This window comes from Boleophthalmus pectinirostris, unplaced genomic scaffold (genome assembly GCF_026225935.1).
Source record: "Boleophthalmus pectinirostris isolate CB_2022bp ecotype Guang Dong unplaced genomic scaffold, ASM2622593v1 HiC_scaffold_9, whole genome shotgun sequence".
Taxonomy (NCBI): domain Eukaryota; kingdom Metazoa; phylum Chordata; class Actinopteri; order Gobiiformes; family Gobiidae; genus Boleophthalmus; species Boleophthalmus pectinirostris.
In genome coordinates, this window is record NW_026571541.1 from 20878095 (window position 1) to 20901494 (window position 23400).

At 39.3% G+C, this 23400-nt stretch overlaps 4 protein-coding genes across 5 annotated transcripts in view; 3 read left to right on the forward strand and 1 right to left on the reverse strand.

Annotated features, from left to right (window-relative positions):
* Positions 1 to 3647, forward strand: part of rsrc1 (arginine/serine-rich coiled-coil 1) — an 81426-nt gene extending 77779 nt beyond the window's left edge. The window contains exons 8-10 of the mRNA XM_055166688.1: positions 1332 to 1438; positions 2251 to 2349; positions 3364 to 3647. Of these exons, the coding sequence (XP_055022663.1) occupies positions 1332 to 1438; positions 2251 to 2349; positions 3364 to 3456 (299 nt within the window). The 3' untranslated portion in view covers positions 3457 to 3647. The remainder of the gene's footprint in view (positions 1 to 1331; positions 1439 to 2250; positions 2350 to 3363) is intronic.
* mlf1 (myeloid leukemia factor 1) lies at positions 3416 to 10154 on the forward strand. 2 transcript variants are annotated; one of them, XM_055147779.1, is made up of 8 exons: positions 3416 to 3549; positions 4728 to 4890; positions 7612 to 7656; positions 8142 to 8222; positions 8307 to 8417; positions 8661 to 8820; positions 8918 to 9023; positions 9102 to 10154. In XM_055147779.1, exons 2-8 carry the CDS (start codon positions 4756 to 4758, stop codon positions 9151 to 9153), a joined length of 690 nt encoding a protein of 229 aa, XP_055003754.1. In that variant the 5' UTR covers positions 3416 to 3549; positions 4728 to 4755; the 3' UTR covers positions 9154 to 10154. The 2 variants fall into 2 exon arrangements, with proteins under 2 accessions (XP_055003754.1, XP_020773739.2); XM_020918080.2 differs by lacking the exon at positions 3416 to 3549 and adding an exon at positions 3778 to 4336.
* Positions 10155 to 10358: 204 nt separating this feature from the next.
* med29 (mediator complex subunit 29) lies at positions 10359 to 11786 on the reverse strand. The gene is made up of 5 exons (XM_020918075.2): positions 11666 to 11786; positions 11329 to 11475; positions 11183 to 11241; positions 10925 to 11009; positions 10359 to 10776 (listed from the first exon to the last, which is right to left on the reverse strand). Exons 2-5 carry the CDS (start codon positions 11473 to 11475, stop codon positions 10549 to 10551), a joined length of 519 nt encoding a protein of 172 aa, XP_020773734.1. The 5' UTR covers positions 11666 to 11786; the 3' UTR covers positions 10359 to 10548.
* ppp2r1bb (protein phosphatase 2, regulatory subunit A, beta b) lies at positions 11743 to 19068 on the forward strand. The gene is made up of 15 exons (XM_020918035.2): positions 11743 to 11883; positions 12502 to 12592; positions 12723 to 12823; positions 12956 to 13188; positions 13264 to 13411; positions 13510 to 13665; positions 14814 to 14928; positions 15049 to 15119; positions 15427 to 15561; positions 15829 to 16002; positions 16374 to 16434; positions 17070 to 17224; positions 17304 to 17446; positions 17527 to 17618; positions 17692 to 19068. The coding sequence occupies exons 1-15, from the start codon at positions 11806 to 11808 to the stop codon at positions 17724 to 17726; spliced, it is 1788 nt and encodes a 595-aa protein (XP_020773694.1). The 5' UTR covers positions 11743 to 11805; the 3' UTR covers positions 17727 to 19068.
* Positions 19069 to 23400: the final 4332 nt, after the last annotated feature.

A 23400-nucleotide genomic window follows, 5' to 3' on the forward strand; every position in this document is an offset into this window, starting at 1 on the left:
CATTTTGATTTTGAATTTGTGATATGAATTATATATTGACTTTTAATTGCACAGCTCAAGCACGTTTCTGCATTCTGTAAATGTATTAGATTATGTTGCATAATTATACAATGTGTGTATTTGTTTTTGGACATTTAAATTGTGTAACATTTATCAATACATTTGAGGAAAACAGCTAGTCAGTTCAACAGTGTATCTAGCTTCCTTCAAACAAATGTACATGTTGAATTATTACTTGACCAGTTTACCTGCAAATTACCCCTGGTGCTATTTAAGTAGAAAATAATTAAATAACTTTCATACAGTGCTGTTTTCCCATCTTTGATTGACAGAATGACCTCCCTTAATTTAGACCTTGTTTGAAATTCTCCTGAAAATCTATGCACAAGTTTGTAATAAATGCTTGCTTATTTTAATTTTAATTGTCTATCAGTGTTGTGATCTGCTATGTGCGGCAATGTCACCTGTATCCTATAGGGCACCACTGAGTGACACCTAAAGTTTGAAGTCATTTAACAGTCATAGATGTAAAATGTAAGATGTGTACGTGTACCTGTTTGCGTGACAGACTACCTCCGCTGGAGCGCCAAACGCCTGGCTGTCTTTGGGATTGACACATCCTGAGATGGGAGAGTGCAGCGAAGGACGGATGGATGGGGGAGCCACGATGAATATTGACTGATCAGTGGAGAGATTGACAGCCACAGAATAATAGGAGCATTCAGGCAGAGTCTTTTTGGTGTTGCTAACTTTCCCGGCGCAGCTATTTTTGCCATCCCACGCTATGAAGAACTGCTCTTGAATTCTTGAAATGATTTATTATGTGATATGCAGAATTCTGATGTGTTTATATCCAAGAGTAATTTACTAGAAACCTTTTCTGTCTCTTTGTTTGATTGGACAAGCCAGAGCAAAATACTTTGTGATAGATGAAAACTGTATGAAACCTAATCGCATTTAGACTCCATAATGAAATTCCACAGCAATGAGTTTGTGTTCATATTTTGATTATTTTAGAATGCATTATCTCAGTGTAATTCACTGTCTGGCTATTATGATGTTAGTGTTTTTGTTGCTTGCTTGCTTTTTATAACCCTCTGCCCTTGGATAGAGATATGAGTTCTTTTCATGGTGGCCAAGATTAAAATAGGAGAATATCAAATATTTTAGATGGTATGTGTCAAAGACCATTACACTAAAAGAGATAAATGGTCCAAATGAAATCTGGAGCTTTTCAGACATGAGCTGGGCTATTTGACCCGTGTGCTCTACTGGACATGTGTGTTTGAGCTTTTGTTCATTGGTCTCCATCTGTGCTTCATGTGTTACAGAGGGAACTTCTCTAGAGGAGCAAGTGCGAAGGATAAAGGACATTGAAGCCATCGAGAGTGATTCTTTTGTTCCTCAGGCTTTCAAATCATCCCGGGACCAACTAAAGGTGCGTTTTGTCCCTCTTTCTCTGCCTGGCCCTCACTCTCTCCATCTTTTCACTCAGTCTCTTATTAAATTTCCCTCTGCAATACTGGTCTTTCTGTCCAGACAGGGCCCAGACCAAATCAAACAATTCCCATTCTGTGCAATTGGTTCAAACTGGGACGGTTTCATCAGACACTCAGTTCAGTGTCTCTGACATGGGGACCACAGCAGACTTGGACATCCCCCTCAGCTTGTGCAGATTCAGACAAAACACAGGAGTCATTATTGAAATGCGCCTGTCTCTGAAGGAACAAGAATTTGATTTGCTGTGATTCAAGACTGTTTTTGAAGGAATCTCTGACAGGGTCCTCTGGGACACAACTTGATAAGTCTGACAAAGGTTGAGTCCTTTATGGCTACAGTTTGGAGATGGTAGCCCTGACCCAGTCAGTTGCACTGATGAGGCCTGCTCTGTGTTTAAAACAGCCTAAATCTGTTGGTCCATTTCAAACTTAATCCTGATAAATCCTACGATCTTAGATTTAATTGTTAAAAAAAAAAAAAACACTTTCAATTGTTATATTTTAATCATATTTTTCCCTGAAGAAATCATGGCTTGTGGGGCTTTTAGTTGTGCACTGAAACACAAAATAATCACTTCACTATTTTAAGCACTGTTAAGTATAGATGTACTCTCGCCATTTAAGTTTAAGATGTGAGATCATGATGAAAGGGGTACAAGCAGTATTCCATTCACTTACTGCCACCTACTGGCTCATTGTCACATTGCACTCATGTGCTAGTAAGTAATAAATGTTAATTTGTGTGTTGTAGGTTGAAGTAAAAAAGGAAGAAGAAAAAACAAGTCCTCAGGAACTCAGTTTTCCACTGTCCACTGTCTACAATGACACGGATACTTTGGCTCATCCTAATGTAAGATTTTACTCTGTGATGTTTGGTATATAAATGTGTTAATTTCATTCTCACTTAGAGCTGAATTGATTCATAATTTTGATTTACACATATTTTTATTGTTCACTATAACTTTTATTATTTCCAACCAAAGTAATATAGTAGTGTATATAACAATCGTAGATTACCTCTCTCTCACCCAGTGGTTGAATGATAAAAAATGAGAAGGAAAACTTTAAACTCTAATAACACTCTCTGGGGCTTTCCAGTCATCTATCTCTAGTGGGGAAACTCAGTTATGGCCTGATGTATGCAGATAACCCCCTCACATATACCCACATATACACAATGCCCCGCAGCTCAAGTCTGCGCACACAAATGCACACTTTGAGACAAGCTGATGTATGGCAGCAATATGCCCCAGGCGGCTCCGGCCCCAGCTCCACATCCAATTAGAACAGATGAGTCCCATTAGCCCGGCCCAGATACTGTCATCCCACACACACTGGCTCATTAGCACCGTGACACCAGCCATGGGCCGACAGACAAGAACTCACTGGTGTCGAATCTTACACATAACACACACATACACACAGCGCTGCCTGAAATGAAGGATTGACACAGTCTGTACCATCCACAATCTCCATAATAATAGACACATATCATAACATGGATGTACAGTTATTTACGCACAGTCAGCGTGTCAACATCCTCTCTCGCATAGTTGATATAGAAACCATCCTGCTATTCTCCATTTGTGATTTTGCTCAAAGTCATTATGCTTCTTTGTAATGAACACATGCCTTCATTCATCAGACAGTTACAGCAGTAGCACTTTTATAGCCCTCTTCAAATCAATACCATTACCATTTAAGTGCAGCAAAGTGCAAAGTGGGACTGTGCACGCTCTAGATCAGGGAAGCAACATATAGCCCACACAGTCAATGTTTTAAACAGTTTAAAATTCTCAGCCCTCCATTTTTGTAATTTAGGCTAAATGTTTTTCTCATCTGTTATTGTCTGACTGTCTCACAGCTGTTCATGGACAAAGACAAAGCGGAGGAACTGTGGATGAAGAGACTGATCTCCCTACGACAGGAAAGACTATTGGGCAGTCCTGTCACTTAAGGAACTACTGGCAGAAGACCCTGCTGTCAGCTCATGCTGTCAGCTCCATTATTATCAGTTAAAGAAGTGTATAGTTTTCAAAATGTAGTGAAGGTAAACTTTTTATGCCATTGTTCCTCTTTTAGTGACTTATGCTTGTGATGTTTTTATTTAATATGGTTTCTGTAAAATAAACAAACCACAGAGACTGATATTTCTTGTTTTCATGTTGCATTTTTAGTAGGCCTGAATTTAGGAATTTAGGTCCTTTGTATTCTTTCTATTTTAAATCTGCACTATGTAAGTTTTTAGGTGGATCTGAAATCTTTTCTCCGCAGAGACATATGCTTTTGTTTTGCCTGGAATGTTCCACAAAATGGTCAGTCTCCATGGTGATAAGGAGCACCACCAAACCACTATTTTGGCAATAAAAACAGCATGAGTACATGTACAATAGTTGAGTTTAATGAATCTTTAAATTGTCCAAAAAAAAATTAAATAGGCCTATATTTATTTTTTCGAAATAAAGACTTCAATACATTAATCAAAGGACAAAATGCCAACTCATTTTCAGCATCAGTATTGTAGTCCCACATTCAAAATGTAACATTTGTTTACAAATACATGCTTATTTTAGTTTCACAAATTTTCGAGAGATGTGGTTGCTATAGCAGCCAGTCACAACACTGATCAGGACGCGAATAACTAGCCAATCAGAGTGTGCCGTCTGTGTCACGTGGTTGGTGTCACAGTGAGTTTAGTTTTAAATCATGTTACCAGTGTCTACTTCAAACGGCGCACAGACGCAGGGGGCACAGGACACTGGACACTTTAGAAAAAAACAAGGATTAAACATGTTCAACAGCATATTTAAAGATTTTGAGGAAGATCCTTTTTTTAGGTAAGCAATCTATTAAACTTTCAGTGATTGTGTACTAAAAAGTAATTTTAACCTACTGGTTAAGTTAGTTCTGTTCATTTTACTGTAGTTGCTGCTCAACATTTTCCCGTTTTCTCAAAACGCATAGGCTAATGAGCGTTATTGTGAATTCCAGTCCTTGAATAGCCCTGCTCAAAATGGAGCCATAATTTGTAAGTTGTGCTTTGCATAAAAGGTAGCTATGCTGTTATAACGTTTGTCTCAAATTTGACCCATTTTCGATCTGTATTGCAATTGATGTCCTATCGGGTCTGCTGTTGATTATTTGCCCTGGTCAGTTCCATAAGTCTATAGTCTGTTATGTGGGCCTACTTTCAATCTGTGTCAAGCTCACTGAAACTTTCTTTTATAGGGATTCATTCCGTGCACACAGGGAACATATGCAGCACTTTACGCGTAGCTTCTCCGAGCCATTTGATGCGTCTCCATTGCCAAGTTTGACGGATGGAAGGGACCAGAGCGGCAGGATGGCGCAACTGTCAAACTCACCCCAAGCACTTACACAAAACCAACGGGTGAGAAGGATCAGCTAACACTTCTTGTGTGGTGGTATCATTGTTCATATAGTAGGCTATTAGAGTTCTCAGACCGGGCGAATTAAAACATCTTTCATCTATGGGCTATTACCACGCCGGATAGTTATCCAAAGCACCACTCACCAATATGGGTCAACAACGTCTATATTATAAGAGGAAGGGCATCCCTCCCTCTTGGCCTTTGGGCAGATATAGCTCAGACAATGCTATTTATAGAACATTGTTCCACTGACACAGTGTTTCTTACACTACTACTACACTTCTAGGGTTTCTAACACTCAAAAATGGTCTTTGTTAATGTGTGCAACCAAACTCAGTAAAACTTTTGTGATTTTATATTCATCTTTTCCATTAAACTGAGGAAAATTAAATGTGTTTTTGTGTTAGTTGAACTTCAGTGGGAATCAATCAGTCAGTAGCCTGCTTCTGGGCTACTGACTGAGTTATGGCATTATGCTGGTCTGTATATTTGTACTTGGTAATAATAAACCCTAACCCTCTTAATTAGCATCATGCCATTAGCTGGCTCAAGTCAGCTGAGGACAAGCTGAAACCGCTGTTTGACATATTACTTCAGTGACAGTGTGTGCACTCAAGCTGCAATGCAATATGTCCATCGAAATACAAAGCTTATCTAATATTAGTAGTTACTAGAAAGTAAATATATCATTGTCTTTCAGTTCACTCAACCTTGTGGTTTGAAATCATACAGTACACAGAGGCACTCCAAAATCTTTGATAACAGTGCAAGTTGCAAAAAATGCTGACTATTAAGTGCCGCAATCTGGGCCATATTCACAGGAGCCTCTAATGCACAGCAGTGGTCAAAAAACTGGGCTCTCATTCTGTGCATTGGCTTTGTGAAGGCATTTGTGCAGATGTCATGGACTCTGTTTTGTCATTGTTGCTCTGTTGGTCCATCTGTTTGGCAGGACGTGCCTTGGCACTGCTGAAGCATTAGCAGCAAGATGACAGACATGTCCCTCTTACTCTGCTGTTCAGTATCACTGCACAAACAGTGTATGCATACACAGACTGGCTTTGAAAACCTGCTTACAAGCACTGTTTTATACAGACTGTCACGGCAGGTCAAACAGCATATGCAAGCTGGTCCTCTCTCATGTTCTGTGCTTGTGCAAGTATTAGATTCCCGGTGGGAAAGTGAGTTCTGTATAACCCACTTCTCACATTGCCATGTGTCCTGTCAGTCGTGACTGCCTGCCCCATATCACCTTTCAAAGCAGCCACCTACTTAAATATTTGTTTATATTTAGGTAACCTGCTTGTGTCCATGGAGCCTGAATGCTGATTGCTAGAATGTTCCACAGCATGCTATTAAACATATCTATTTAGCATTCTAGTTGCATCTGTGAAGTCTTTGTCTCCAGATGACCATGCATGACACATGAAGTGAAAAAAATACTGTTATACAAGGACATTATTTCCTGTGTATTTTTACATTTCAAGGTGTTAAATAAGCTAAAATAATATTGATCACACACCTGTATTGTGCTGTATCGTAATTGCATCGCTTGTGTTGTGATTCCTTTGAATCAGTTCTATATTGTATCATAACAAATGCTTTCTTCTGTAAAGATGTGGTCCTTTCTTTGCTCCAGTTAAAGCTGCAAAATCTGAAGAAGTTCTAAATAGAAGAAATAGCAAGGGGCTACTTAAAGGTGCATTGTGTAACTTTTCTGGTGGAGGGTCTGCCATCTGCTTTTCTGCATAATGTTATTGCTTTATCTGGGATGTTTCCCAGTATGGTATTAAACCTTTCTATCATCATGGAAACCAAACCAGGCCAAATTACAGGTCAGATCAGTTGAAAGATCACAGCTCCCAGCCAGAATGCCTGCTTTTTTAGGTATTTTTGAGCAATAAAACCACCTGTAATTGAATAAATGTGAGGTAGATCTGTTTAATGTCATACTGTGGAATATTCTAAGCAGAGCAATAACATTTCCATAGAAACAAGAAAAAAGTAAAAGCTCAGAGTGAAGTCTAATCTGATGTCTAATCTTGCATGCACCCCCACTGACTCCATTGCTTAGACCAGGCTAAATATAATGATGGCAGATGTTTACTAGGCTTCTGTGGTTCAGATACAGTTGACATGCATTGCCATATAACATGGTAGAATTTATTTAACTGCATTTTGCATTTGCCCAAAACCAGCTGAGGGAGCAGATTTGGACTCAGTGACCCCTCCGATGCCCTGCCCAGGACTGCCCACTGCAGCCTTCCCAGAATAAAGTTCAGAGTTAAAGTCCTGCTAATCTGTGACAACGCAACCCAATTACAAATGGAGCACAAGTCATTCAACACCTAGTGGTTACGTACACTGCCTTGTGTCATACCCCTGAAAATGACAGACGCTCCCATAGTTGTTGGGATGGTTGTGGAGTCATGAGCACCTGTGCATTTGAATACTGTAATTCTGGATTGGATTCAACAGGCTTTAATTATATGCTTATTATATGCCACTCTTTTACTCATCCATGTGTATGCTGACCCAGATGGTGGCCTTGAACAAGGCACATGGGCATGCTGTATTGTCAAGTTTAGAAAGGGCTTTATCAAGTAACAGTATACCAGCAACCACCAAACATGGACTATTGTTCAGGGACACTGGTTAGAAAATGCAGTTTGTTTGTTTGTGAAGATGTTTCTAAACTTTTGTTGTTTGTTTGTTCCCAGGACATGAGTCGGTCATTATTTTCATTCGGCAGCTTTGACAACATGGTCAGTACAATTCACATGACTTGATCTATTAAAGAATAATATATTTTGTAAGTTTCTTTTTTGGGAAAATTATTTTAGGGGAAGAACACTATCTTATTAAATGTTTTGTCTTTACTATATAAATTCTTAGATGTTTCGATGTTTTTTGCTAATTAAATGTGTGCATTATTTTGTTAATGTTAATGGCATTTTTGCCAATTATTGTTTTTAGCCTTGCAAGAGAGTTTTTATCGCTTATTACATGTTGAAGAAGTGTGTTATCTGGATCCTAGGCAATTATTGTGTTTATTCTGGTCTTACCTCTTTTTAAGAAGAGTGGCTTAACATACATGGTTTCATTTTGTAATATTTATATTTTATTCTTTCATATATAATTTGTTATTTCAAATGCATGTTATCGCACCTGGTGAGGGTATTTATGATCCTGGAACACTTGGTGAGCAGGTGTCAGTGACCTCTGGTTCTTTCTTTCATCATTTGTACAGGACCTAATGAGGAACCCTTTTGGCATAGTCAACAATATGATCACTAATATGAGAAAGAGAGTGGACATGCCCCGGGATTTTGTGAGTGTTCTATAATTGGCTTATTTTTGGGGTGTATATAGCTGGTAGAATGCTCTCAATAGTTTTTTTGTGTGTGTTTGTCAGGAGAATGGCCACTCTTTCAGCTCTTCATCAGTCATGACTTATTCTAAGGTTGGAAATGAGCCGCCCAAGGTCTTTCAGGCCAGCTCATCAACACTCCGTGCTCCTGGAGGGGTAAGTAAATATCCATATTAAACAAGACATGACATATGATCTGAGTTTGGTAAGCTTTAACAAGGGCATCTGTCTGACCTTTTCTTGGGGTGCTTTCTATTTGTGTAGTTCTTGGATAATTGTATCAGATCAAGCTAAATATCCATTCAAGCTCTTGGATTATATCACAGTATGGGGACTGCATATTAGGTTCTTCTGTATTGTCATCTGATTTATAATATTTGTTCTTTTATTGTACTTTAGATCAAGGAAACTCGTCAATCCATCAAAGACTCTGAGAGCGGTTTACAAAAGATGTCCATTGGTCACCACATTCAAGACAGGGGTCACATTATGGAAAAGAAGTATAACAACAAAACTGGTGAAAAGGAATTCAACCAGGATTTTGAGAATCTAGATGAGTGTATGTTTATGCCTTAAAAAAAAATCACTGCTCTCATTGTCATATTACTGGCTATCAGAGTTCATGACATTGCTTAACACTTATTTTCTGTCACCAGCTGAAGCAGAGGCATTTGATGAAGAATTTAAGCATAAGGTGTCTAAATTTAAATCTGACGGCCATAGGTCTGTGGCTATAACATTTAACCAAGAGCAAGGCCACAGGTCAGTAATTAATATACACTCTGCTCTAGACAAGTGCACAACCAAGATATTAAAGACATGTTCTATTTTTCCCCTCAGAGAACAACCCAGAATTGCTACTAAGAGAGAACCGGGCTCTAAACGGCAATGAAGATTTGTATTATTAAAGTGTTCAAAGCAATAGGCTATAATTGTGCTCTGCATTCTTGCACATACATAATATTCAGCTTTATGTTTTCTTTTAACCTACTCATAGTGTACAGTGTATTATCCTGCTATATATTTGACCACAGTTTTCTTTCTTACTACAATAGCATCCTAGGAGAAGAAAGGATTAGAAGATAGATTTTGTTTTAAACCTTTTTGTTACAACCTTAGCATAGATTGCTTTTGCTTTAAATGCATAATATCTGCACAATTGTGAAGCAAGTTAAAAATAAATATTGTGTCCTATATTAGCACCCCTTACACTTGGGCTGCAAGTGGCCATCCAATGAACAGGATGGCCGAGAAAAGAATGTGATTTATGTTGTTCTAATACAGTTTTCACTTTTTATATTGCTACTACTTTTTTTTTTTATCAAATGAAGTATTTGTGAAGGCCCTGTTGTATCACTTGCACAATTTGTGTGTGTTTGTACTTTTATTCAATTCAGAATTTTGTTGAAACAATTTGTTACTGTATACTTTATAAAATTAGATTGCCACTTTTTTATTGATAGCCTTTCATATTTTTCATCAAAATCCCAAAGAATAAGCTAATTGAACTTATCTTTCATTATGTTCAAAATAAACGTGTGTCAGTGAAATAATAAAACATATTTAAATGATGTCTAGATAACAATTATTTACAGCAAGTATGCATGCCTTGTTATATGCCCATGCCAGATCAGAAATCTGGCTTAATTGCAGAATTAGAAAGATTTTAGCCCTGGAATTGAAATTTCTGCTGAACACAAGGTCAAACGTAGCTGTTGTCATGAAGCAGTAGTTTTCAAGTTATCACAAGATGGAACATAGCATTTTGAGCTCTGGTGATGTACACAGACTAATAAAACAGAATTACTCAAACGTGCGTGAATGAAATAAAACAGCTCCAGGTATATGAATATTTTAACATGGCTTGAAGGTCACAAGAAAGGTTTTCGTGTAATATAGGACCTTTAATCAAAACTTTACATACGTTGTAAATGTAAAAGATTTCATCTATATGGCAAAAGCAATTTCCGCTTTATATTATTTAGATGTAGATAAAATCCAATTATAGTCACTGTGCAGCTTCTTTTGCAGTTGTTTTTTTCTTTCTTCTCAGATGTATTGGTCATGTTTTCATGCAAAATCGCACAGGACCCCGTATTTATTTCTGTTTTATTATAAAAACAAAGACAAAAAGAAAGAATAAGTAATTACAACTCTACTGCCACCAGCTGGTCGTTTAAGGTCATAACACCTTTCCAAATGAATAAATATACAAAACATTATGAAAAGCTGAGCTAAGAAACCGCAATGGAACTGCCAATTTATTAAAAATTAGTATGAAATGAATTTACATCATTCCTTGAGGCTGTCCTTTTCCAGCTATCTTTTTAGAGCACTCTAGCAAAGCGTTATGAATGTCTTTAGCACAGGAGATCTGAGACTTGATCATGCCAAGGTACTGAGCATAGGACATGGACTCCGTTTGCACTGTGTCAGGCTTAGTGGCTGTCGGTACCAGGTTTGGAGAATGTTTGGCACTATCAAGGCACTGGGAGAGGCACTCATACGCCAACCTCTGTAAGGAAAATTAGAACAAAGATTCAATACAGTTGAATTTAGGACAGGTAGACTATTCATACTGTGCTGCGTACAGCCTATTATGTTTTACGAGTACATATGTGAAAATTAATTATTGTATTTATGCATATTTTATATTATCTTACCAAACAAAGCTCAACCTGATCACAAAGGGCATAAAATTCTTCCAAGCTCTTGTCAAAGCGTTGAACCGTGGAGTCACTGCTTTCACTAGAGAAAATAGATTTCAAAACCCTCATATAATTTCACAAAAACAAGTATTATTACAATGTAAACATTTCTGTAAATGTGCCAGTATTAGCTTTTCAGCTAATTTCCAAGTAGTCAGCTGGTTTCATGTAGCTGGAAGTTCAACTGTTACTCTTTATGTTGAGTAGACTTACATGCCGTTGTCGATAGCAGTGTTATGAGCCAAATTTAGAGATGCAATCTTCATAAGGTTCTGGAAGAGGAAATAATAACATGTTCAATAGAAATCCATGATAGACCCGTATTTACAAGGCACGCCAGGTTTAAATGGAGATCGCACCTGCAGACTCTCCTTCAGCTGTGGGATGAGCATCTTGAATCTATGGACAGGGTCAAAGTCTTGACTCAGCTGTTGTTGTTGCTGCTGAAGAGAGTCGGGCTGTTGTACACCGGGCTGGACCAAGCGCTGCTGCTGCTGAGAGGCCATCTTGATCAGGATGAATGCAAAACAGGAAGCCACAAGTCATATCCGAGTCTCATTTTCACAATAAAATGTTAACGTCGGAGATATTCATGGCTGGGAAATAATTTATAACATGATAATTCAATGAAATTATCAATGTCTATGCTCTCACACTCCAGCAGTATTTATTAAATGTCTGTTTGTTAAATATTACCTCTGTTAATTGTGTGTAATTGTTGCGATGTCCTGTCGTTTTCAGCTGCAGAGGGAGGGCCCGCTTCCTCCGCTTCTCTCTGCGCAGAAACCCCGTAGCACTAGCGCCGCACACAGCGCCATTCTGCAACACTGACCAAAATGGCAGGAGCCGATGGAGATGACTCTCTTTATCCTATCGCTGTTCTCATTGATGAACTGCGAAACGAAGATGTACAGGTAAACGGCACGGTTTTGTTTATGCATTGGTCTGTTATTCTTACATATCTACGAACGGTGTACTGGTTTGCTAACTCGCTAGCATCAGTTAGCCTTAGCTGTTCAAGGCCCAGCAAGCTCAAGAAATCCTCAGGCCCATCCCATGAAAACATCAGTGTTTCTTTTGATGATTGCAATTGGTGAAAGTTCCTCGTGGTTCTTAACCTTTCTGTTATTACGGCTATTTTACGGCGTATTACATGTAACTAGTCAGTGACATCCATGTAAAGTGCCTTTTCTTTATCAACGCAGCAGTGTTGCGTTCCTCCTGTCCCCGGCTGCTCATTTAAAGCTAAGTTAGCGCCTTATTAGTGATTTTCTCAATTCTGCTGAAATGAGAATATAATTACTTTCCTAGACACTTTTAGTATATTGTTAGTTTGTTGTTGTTTTCTTTTTTTCCTCTCTTTTGTTGGAGGTATTTTTTCGATGTTGATTGAAGCGTACGATGATTATGCTAACTAGCCCTTGATGGTAAAAGGCGCAGTTGTGTCCAACAGTAGATATTATACTGTGAATTGTCAAAATAAGTATGTAAAGGATCATGGATTTATGCAATAATTACAATTTATATTTCAGCTCCGACTGAATAGTATCAAGAAACTGTCCACTATTGCTCTTGCCCTTGGTGTAGAGAGGACTCGTACGGAACTCCTTCCCTTCCTCACAGGTGAATCTACTTTTTTCGAAAGGTTTTGGTTGAGTGTTTTTTTCACAGGTTATCCAGTGAATTAAATGTTACATTTTCAACACAAACCCCATACACCAACTCAAAATAACCTTTAATATCTAATTTCTAGACACAATCTATGATGAAGATGAGGTGCTTTTGGCATTGGCAGAGCAGCTTGGTAACTTCACCATGCTGGTGGGGGGTCCAGAGTATGTCCACTGTCTATTGGTGAGTCAGTTGTTAATATTACCTTACAAATTGTTATGGATGAAAATCATGATGTTCAAAACTGAACAATCAGCAATGCTTACAAAGCCATAATGTGCTTTTAGTAATTTTTACTTACTTCGTCTTTTTCAGCCTCCTTTGGAAAGCCTAGCAACAGTAGAAGAGACTGTAGTGAGAGACAAAGCAGTGGATTCCCTGCGGAAGATCTCCGAGGAACACTCTTCAGTTGATCTGGAGGTTCACTTTGAGCCTCTGGTCAAGCGCCTGGCCAGTGGGGACTGGTTCACTTCTCGCACATCTGCCTGTGGCCTATTTAGTGTTTGTTATCCCCGCGTCTCCAGCACTGTAAAAGCTGAGATTCGTCAGTAAGTGTCTAGTTTGCAATTTACTATATTAATACATGGGCATTATGTATTCTAATGTTTATTGTCTGTTTTAAGGCATTTTCGAACCCTATGTTCAGATGATACACCAATGGTGCGTCGTGCTGCAGCATCTAAACTAGGTGAATTCGCTAAAGTTCTGGAGTTGGATTATGTAAAAAGTGACATAATTTCACTCTTCACTGCTCTGGCATCTGATGAGCAGGTATCAATATATTTTAATGATTACATAATTTTAATCCTCTCAGATTTTTCCCTATGTTATGCTTCTTCCCACACTGATAATGATCTGTTGTCCATTAGGACTCTGTTCGGTTGCTTGCAGTGGAGGCTTGTGTCAGCATTGCCACTCTGCTGCCTCAGGAGGACCTGGAGACTCTGGTAATGCCAACACTTCGTCAGGCTGCTGAAGACAAGTCCTGGAGGGTTCGTTACATGGTGGCTGACAAGTTCTCCGAGGTACTTTATAATATTTATGTATGGGGCCTTTTAGATATAATCATTTCATGGGAGTCTTTAACATTGTTACTGGTATTTAGTTGCAGCAATGAGGCCAATTCTGTTTTCTTTTTTTATCAAAAGTTATATTTGTAAACTGAAGAATAAAGCGAAATTTTTAAGTGACAAAATATTTTCCACGATGCATCAATGTGTATTTATAAAAGATTTCTATTTATACACTGGAATTACACAAATGATGTTCCAGCGTGAACAGGGCAGGTCACGGATCATAGAGGCTTATGTATGGGTGTAAAGACATGTTGCTTACTTGGACGCAGACATTTAGAGCACATACATGCTGCGTCAGGTATTCTCCTTGTTTCTGTATGATCCAGGCTGTTATAGTTCCAGACTATCCTTTAGCTTTTATCTGCACTACATCCTATGATGTTACGGCCAGCTGCAGTTGTGCACAATATATTAGTTTTAATATGCGCGGGTTAGTGTCTGGTCGGGTCCCTACATTTGAACCAATTTCTTGGGGCTGAGTGGCTCGGGTTTTGATTATAACTCGGGGAAGGTCCCTGCATCACTAGTGTACACGTGACACATTGACCTATTTAATGCTGAAAGGCTTCTTGTAGGTGCACACAGACATAGGACCTTCATGGAATTGAGTTAATTATTTGAACTTCAACCAGTTATGAGCTGAGCGTTCTGGTGGAGTGCCATAACAACATTTGCACAATCCCAAAAATGGGCCAGCTTTGTTTTATTGTTTTTATTCTAATGTTTTTATTTTAGTTTTTATTTGACTCTTCTATCTTATTTTGCTTGTACCATAGTATCAATTTTGGTATTACAACTGAAAAAGCTACAGTATTTCTGTACATCTCTCTACATGGGTTTTAGCTTACTTTTTATAGGTGATATCTTGAGGACTTAAGTGCATTCAAAGTATATTAATATGTATTAATTTGTTTTGAATTGTCAATTCACTCAAAAACCCATGGATTTCTTTATTGAGCAATAATCAATACAACCTTGAGCCACTGTGTCACACAACAAATATGTTCTCAACAGGAGTAAAAACAGTAGAACATTACTCATTATATTCTATATGCTATTATAGCCATAAAATGTATTTTTTAAATCTTTGTCCTCAGCTCCAGAAAGCAGTTGGCCCAGAGATCACAAAGAATGACCTGGTTCCTGCGTTCCAAAACCTGCTGAAGGATTGTGAGGCAGAGGTCCGAGCCGCTGCTGCCAACAAAGTCAAAGGTACAAATCTGTGTAAAATGGCGCAGTTTAGGTTGTATATTTTTGTGACATATTGTAGCTAGAATATAATTGATACAATTGGGTAGTGGTTCATTAAAGCATATTTATTGGATTGTACAGAATTCTGTGAGAATCTTCCAGAAGATAACAGAGAACAGATCATCATGACTCACATCTTGCCCTGTGTTAAGGTAACCAACTTTTTCCAGCTCTTAATTCCCTCCATTATTTCTCCAGTAGTTTTCTCTTCCTCAGATTTTCAGTGAATGACATTTTGAACACAAGGTGGCGGTGTTGTATTGAATTATTTCACAATCTTTAGTCAAAGTACGCTGTAACAATGTCTACAATTTCGTTTGTATTATAATAAGACTATATAAGACTAATCTTTTTTTCAAAAATGTGGTTTTGAGATTTTGATTGATTTTTGATTTTGAAAAAGGAAAATTCCATTGTGTTCCAGTGACCTTGTGTTAACAGTTTGTTGTTCCTCATCAGGAGCTTGTTTCAGACACAAACCAACATGTGAAGTCTGCCCTGGCCTCGGTCATAATGGGCCTGTCGACCATACTGGGCAAAGACAACACAATAGAGCACTTACTGCCACTGTTCCTGGCCCAGCTCAAGGACGAGGTACGCCTGCTTTATTGGTCCCCACAGGTCTGAATATTGTGACTGTAGCTGCTGCATTTCTGTTTTAGGTGGAACAGGCGAGACATTTTAAAGCTTCTTGGCTGTTAGCCTAATACATAGATAACAGCTAATGTATCAAAGTTTTTTATACCCCAGTTTTGGGTGTTTTTATTGCTTATCATCTAGTTATAATGGTTTTCGTTAAAAAATAAAACAAAATAAAATCTTTATTTATGTCAGTGCAGCTCAAATGATTTTCCTTTTCAGTGTCCCGAGGTGCGTCTCAACATCATTTCTAACCTGGACTGTGTGAATGAGGTCATTGGCATCCGCCAACTCTCCCAGTCTCTGCTGCCCGCCATTGTGGAGCTGGCAGAAGATGCCAAGTGGAGGGTTCGCCTTGCTATCATAGAGTACATGCCCTTGTTGGCTGGACAACTGGTGAGTCACGCAGCCTAATCTCAAATCTATGCTAGTGATTATGTGCAAAATGCATATGCACATTTGGGCTGCACAATATATTGAATCATACATGTATTTTAAGTTGACTGCAGACAATCCAGACATGTAGGTAATGTAAAGCTCTCTGTAAACAATGTCTTGTTATTGAAATAAAAAGCAAACCAACTCTTTCATTTTTACAAAGATGTACTGAAATACATGGGATTTTTAACTTTGTTTAGCTCTCAAATTTTAATGCTCCTGGGCTCTTTGCAAGACATTTTTTTTCTCTAAATTCTTTTCTAAAATCGTGCAGCCCTACAACACCAAATTTGAGATAAATGAATAATCGAAGTTTTTTTTTTTTTTAGGGAGTAGAATTCTTTGATGAAAAACTCAACACTCTTTGCATGGCCTGGCTCATTGACCATGGTAAGTCTGTCAGTGTCCTTCAAAAATACAATCTTTTGCAGTTGCAGTCAATTTTATATTGTAGCATATATGATGAAACTCAGGGGCAAAGGGACACCATAAGAACCTCAATGCCCCTACCAACAGGCGATCAGCCCCTATAGTTACAGCTCACGCCATGCTGTTGACAAACCAGAACATTGTCTGTAACATGCGTTTAGTAGTGTCCTCTTCACATTGAGTTTTCCAATTAGACCAAGACATGCTGTTGAGAGGACAAAAGACTGACTGGGTTACATCATTGGAATGCTGCTGGTGTGGATCAGAGTGTCAGTGGTTTACTGGGGGTTAGGCCTGTGCCACATTATATAAGGCCTGTCTACACCACACAGCCCACAGTGTGATCCCCGATACTATCACAATGTTAATCTCCTCATATGACAATTTTTCCACCAAGCTCAAGGGTTTTTTTCCTGAGTAGTGCTCCCTTGTGAACTGTTGCCAATTTTATAAATCAGTGTTACCTAATAGTTCAGTTTTGCACATATGGCAACAATGGTAAACTTTTAATGAACTATAAATTTATAACTGTGGATGAAGAAAGTCAAATCTCTTTTTTTATACTAGCCTGACATTACAAACATGTTCATTTTCAGTGTATGCCATCCGTGAGGCGGCCACCTGCAACCTCATGAAACTGGTGGAGAAATTTGGAGCGGAGTGGGCCCAGAACACCATCGTCCCCAAAGTCTTAGGAATGGCCAATGACCCCAACTACCTGCACAGGATGACCACTCTGTTCTGCATCAACGTGAGTCCACAGCCTCCCCTCTTCCCCTCTGCTGGTCCCCTTTTGAAACCCGTAAGACTCCATACTTATGTGTTTACAGGCTCTGTCCGAGGTGTGTGGACAGGATATCACCACTAAACACATGCTGCCCGTGGTGATGAAGATGTCTGATGACCAAGTGGCCAATGTGCGCTTCAATGTGGCCAAGTCTCTCCAGAAGATCGGCCCTGTTCTTGACAGCCAGTAAGTTCTTCTGGATTTTTCTTGAGCTTTTCTCTTCAGATACAGTGTTAAAAATCACATTAATGTTTTATTTGTTTCAGTACGCTTCAGACCCAAGTGAAGCCAGTGCTGGATAAGCTGTCCACAGACAAAGATATGGACGTCAAATACTTTGCCCAAGAGGCCCTCAGTGGTGAGTGTTTTCAAAATGGTTCATGACTGTTAAATATTTATGATTTAAAACTAATATAAAATTCTCTCTGCAGTTCTGGCCCTATCATATCCACCTCACCACGAATAAACCAGACGCCCCCCCCCATCAACAAACAACGTAAACACTTTTACAAGATATTTATTGATGTTCAGGAACAACTGGTTATGTATAGAGAAAGCTGTTAACAATTGTTTTATTCTTTTCTCTTTTTTTTTTTACTGTCCATGCTAGTCCATGTTCAGGCCTCTTTGTAAATCTTCCTTTTCGCTGTAAATGGCCGCTTTTTCAACTGGCAAAGTGTGATGAAACTGCATTAAGTGGTGCATGCTGACTAATGTGCTGCTGCTCTGCTAGCTAGGCATCGCTAATCGGACCCCTCTCACATTCCTCCCTTTGACACCCTTGCCACTGTTGTACTTTAGCTGCGGTCTTTGCAGCGTACCGCGTCCATGTTTGCTAGCTTCTCCCAGCGCTAGACACCAGCTCTGAGCAGCAGATGGTGCAACAAGCTGTTTTTTGTCAAGCCTTTGAAATCCTCCTCGATGCTCTCTTTGGCCAGAAACGCTGCAGTGAAGTTGTCTAGTCTTGGTGATTGGCCTCTGCCAGACCAAATTCATAGTAGTTTAGTTACGTACTCAAAAAGGTTTATTATGACTGCATGCAATCAGATCAGCTTTAATTTGCATGTTACAAATTATAACGGTGTTGGCATTGTTTTATGTATAGAACCCCTTTGGAATATTCCTGTAAAGAAACAAATTCATTTATTTAGGCTTTTGTAATAAATTGGCCATTCAAAACAAAAGGCTAGACTAGGCTTTTTTGCGTTTTTTGCCATTTCTGCTAACTCCTGTGCCAATGAGTTTGATAACCTTGCATTTTCTCTAAATATACACCTACCCGTTTCCTGTCCTGTTCAGTAAATAACCAGACTGTGCCCATACAAGGGCCACAAGACCTTTGGCAGGCTATAGTAAACAATGATAACAGCTTTAGGGCCCAAAGGCACAACAAAACCTTGCCACTGCTCTAGTCCTTCGCTTACAACCTCACATTATTGCCACATTCTTCTCTGTACGTCGGTGACTGGCCCTTTACAATGGAGAATAGTGCATGACTGTGGGATGGGCGTGGGCTTGTGTATGTAAGGATGCATAATATTTTATTGTGGGGGTCAGAGTTGAGGCGGTCAGAAGTGGGCTGAGTAAATGTATGATCTGTGTTGAAAAATGGACTCCTTGTTTCCGTCTGGTCTAATCGGACTGTTGATTTTTCTGCACCCTCCCTCATTTGTAGAGTAAACCTTGATCGTTGATTGTCCTCCTGTATCACAAACTGTGCTTTCATTTTTATTTTGAATTCTCTCCACAGTTGGGATGCTGTACTACTGTATCTTGATCTGAATAAAGTAACATAACGGAAAAGACAAGCCTATGGTCTTATTACTGGTTAGAGCGTTAACCTTCTTCCAAGGCCCCTTCCTGTATGTTCAGTTTTTCAAGAATTTGTTTTTGTTATGATTGATATTGAATCCTACATTTAGTTTTCTTTTCAAGTCTAGCCTGTTCATAACCCACTGCACAATATTGTCTTTACTGTGTTATTTGGGGCCCACCTAGGCAGCTGTGCAGATGAAAGCTGGGGTCTTAAGGTCTGTTTTGGCCGAAGGGAACCACTGTGAGCAGGGATGGGTCTGCTGCTGACACCTGCCCCTCCTCGCCCCAACTACTGCTGTGGAGAAGAGCACTTCAAAATAAGGGCTGAGTACAAAATGGACGCTTGTATTCTGTTAGTAGTCTGGTCTGCATAACAATTTTTACTGTGCTATTACGGTTTTATGACATTTTTGAGCGTGGGTTGATCATTTACCCACAAAGTAAATGTGACTACTTGATAATGTGAGTTCAGTTGTGCAATCTTGCAAAACACTGGTTAGATCAAATAACATGATCACATGCAAACTGGGTACCAATAGAGTGGCATAGATTGTCTGATCTGTCTCAGCATGAATTATTTTGCCAATTTTATATTTGAATGTTTTATTTATTTAGCTATGTCCTGCTTTCACCTCATTGCTTCATTGCAATGTAGTAAAACAAATATTTGTAATAATTAGGCTCATCTCAGCTCTGGCAATTTCACCAGTTCATCTTTGTTTTTGGAAATAAGGTCAAATCTTACCAGAATAAACCCAAAGTCATTAAACCTTGCTGTCTTAGCCATGAGGACTTATTCTGGCTTTAATTCCATTTTAAACCGTTTCTTGTTTGGAGTTTGCAGCGTGCCCAATGTGTGTGGTACTAGTAGAGAAAGGGTGTGAGCTCGGTCCTTGACAGCTCTGAGAAGTGTGACGTCAATGCAGCTGCCTCCCAGAACTCTGTCATCTATAATGAAAGGTCCCCACTACACACAGAGGCACAGGCGCACACACACACACACACACACACACGCTCTCACAGACATGGTGAGGTCATTGGCGCTCTGAGTGACAAATGACAAGAATCAGTCTACCATTTCTCCTCACTCACCTTGTCTGGGCTTGTTCGTATTAAATTGTCTTTCTGCCTTCTGTAGGAGCACACTTTATTGACAAGGAAAATCACTCAAGAAAGCAGCAATTCCCTGACAGTGACATCAAGGCAGCCCTCCAGGTTGAAGAGTTTTTTTTTTTCCCCCACTCCACTCTACTGGGTCAACAGTACTGGGACTACTGAGTCTGTCCATCTGCTGGTCGCCATGTGTTCAACCACAAAGCTTTATAGCAGTGAATCAAAATGAATAGTGGACTGACAAGTACAGTGTGACCTTCAGTAGTAAGATTTCCCATTGTTTCTAAAGCTATATCTTCATAAACAACTACTGCATGTACGTCACTGCTCATGGACATGTCCCTGGCCAGAGCAACTTGTTTGGGAAAAATATTTTTAAAAGATTTTGCACATTCGTCTCGACCCCATTTTGGTTTCATCCTGAGCAGTTTTCTGTCTGATCTTCTGCAGTACCATGTTGTCATCCGCTCTCCTCCCGTTACCATAGCGACCATTGATGTCATTACAGTATACTTTGCCCCCCAATCACTTGAATAGGCTCTGATATTGTAATTCTTTTTTTTAATCCTTTTTTCTACTCCATAGAAAAGATGATTAGCGCTGTCTGTCCTTGTATCAGCTCTTTCTTTTCAATCTTGTCATGTCCCCAAGGGTGTCTGTGACAAGGAGGGCTTCAGGAGGTTTCAAAACCAGGTCTATAAATAACTGCTCTAAAAAGACATGAAGCACCTTTTGTGTAATATGGTTGTGAAATATTATTGATGATGGGAGCAGACCATTCAGAGCGTTTTCAAAACCTGCGCTTCTAGAGTAATATACTTTTCATTCAAACCTCTTCTCTGCATTAGACCCTTCTCCCTGTAATGCTGTAACTTGCTCAGAATAATAGTTGGCCTCCACCCAGGATTACTAATCGTTACAACACAATACTACACGTTTTAAAGTAGGCAAGAAAAGATTTGTATTTAGAAGACCCCGCCCAGTGATGAGGAGATAACCTGACACAAATATGCAAGTGTCCTGGTTTAGATCTGGTTTGGTTTCGTTCTACTTTTGCCCCCATTTCTTGAAAGCTACAAATTTTCTGAGGTATTATTTGGTGTGACAAGTTTAAGAAAGACAGTTCTAAGCCAATTTTACACTTAGTCATTCAGGATGTGTGCTTGTGTATGCTGTGACAGGACCCAGCCCGTGTGCAGCAGCAGAGCCCCCTCCATCCTGCCCTCACCTTCGCGCTGTATTAGCAGGATTAGCTGTTCTCTGTCTGAGTGGGCTGATTGGATTGACGTCTTCTCTCGACATGATCCTTTTCGCACAACTGGAACAAACGTCAAACCGCCAAGACACACCTCCTTCAGTGCCCCTCGTGAAAAATTTTGATTCGACCTTCAAATGCCCTTCACCGTCGCATCAGCCTTGTCACCCACTGCTGCAAAAGGACTGTACTGCCAGTCCTTTGTCAGATAAGTTTTGTAGTTAGAGGCAAAAAAGAAAGTAGTCTGTCATTATAAGGCCAGAAATACATGAGAGCTGAGACATAATTGCACAAGGTCCCCAATCTGCCCTCACCTGAACACTGTTTAAAGGTCTATCCAGGGACTAGTGCAGAACAATTAGAAGAACAAACAGCCTTATAATCTACCAGAAACATGCACCTTCAGAGACCCGACCTTCACATTTGTCAAAGTAACAGCTTCAGTTGATGATGAGTCTGGCCTAATGTCTGCTGTTTTGGATAATGAGGACACATAAGCAGTTGTGAAGAAACCTTCTAGTTTATATTTTTCCTTCAGAGATTTGAGTTTATTGCAGAATATATAGTTTTTATGTATGAGAAGTCTTGTCAGCTTCTGAAATGCAAAGTGGGTAGAAGTTGCTGTTACTCTATTCTTTGTTTCCCTTTGCTATTTTTTGTGAATGTGAACTGGTTTCAAGATGATATGATATTGAGGTATAAAGAATAGGCCTGATAATTGTAATACTGTTTCTGGAATAATGTTAGAATATACCTGTGACTGAAATAAACCAAATAATCATAGTAACTATAACAAGACATTTAATTTATACAGACCCTTTCAAGAAACCCAATGCACTTAACTCTGCAATTATTAATTCACTCCAAACTGTATGATTGTAGCCCCAGCTGCCCTGTGGTGGCCTGATGGTAGTTAGTGAGGCTGCTAATCTGACCCTCTGCTCACCACCAGTCACTCACACCACAAACAAGGCAAGGAGGGTGAAGTGTCTTGCCTTTAGCTACAATGACAATATGCACTGTGAATGCCACCACACTGCTGCACCTGGTATTCCCAGCGGTCTCCCATCCAAGTATTAACCTTGTTTCGTTTTACAAGATAAGATTGGCATTCTTGAGGTGGTTTGGCTCTAGTGGTGTTACTAATTATAGACGAGGTAATTGTGTAGCAGCCCGTACAGCTGGTATAATTAAAAGTGCTACATGATGTAGTTATGCAGTTATTTGTGAGAATACTTCACTTTAATTGATATTTAGATATGACCACTTTATCTTCTGCCTCAGTAATGTGTTTTGTTGTTGTTGTTGTTTTGTTTGTTGTTGTGCATGTTTGCAGAAAAGGGCCAGCCTATATTGAAACAAAACATGATTGTTCAACAAAGGATGGTCGTGCTGGGCAGTTCTCCATGGGTGCTTCAAATGATTTCTTGTTCAACTATGAGTCAACAGTTTATATGAAGCACTTGTGAATCATTTTTCCAGGCCATTAACTCACTCCCACACAGCACAGCCCTGGGGTGCGATCAGACAGGTGTAGCTGCTACTTACTGCCTACAGGACAATTGGATTACACAGAGCAGGCTGCGCTATGTGGACAAGCTGTACTGAACGTGTCAGCATTTTAAGTGACAAATACAATGATAGCTACTCCTAACTGGGTGTATATTTCACATAGTTGCTAGAGATTGTTAACAACTTTAGTAATCCTCAGATAAATCTGAGAAATCAGCAAAGACTTCCATAAATTAAGGTAAGAATGATTGGACATGTTATGACTTTAGTCTAGTCTTCCACTTTGGCATGTAGTTCAAAATGTTGTTAACATGTTTCTTCATCCACTATGGAGTCATGTGTGGTGACTGTACATAAAGGCTATGGCGCTTAAATGCATAACTCCTCCTTTTTTCAAGTGATCTTACACTTAGAAAATGTAACATCAAAAGCATAATTAAAAACA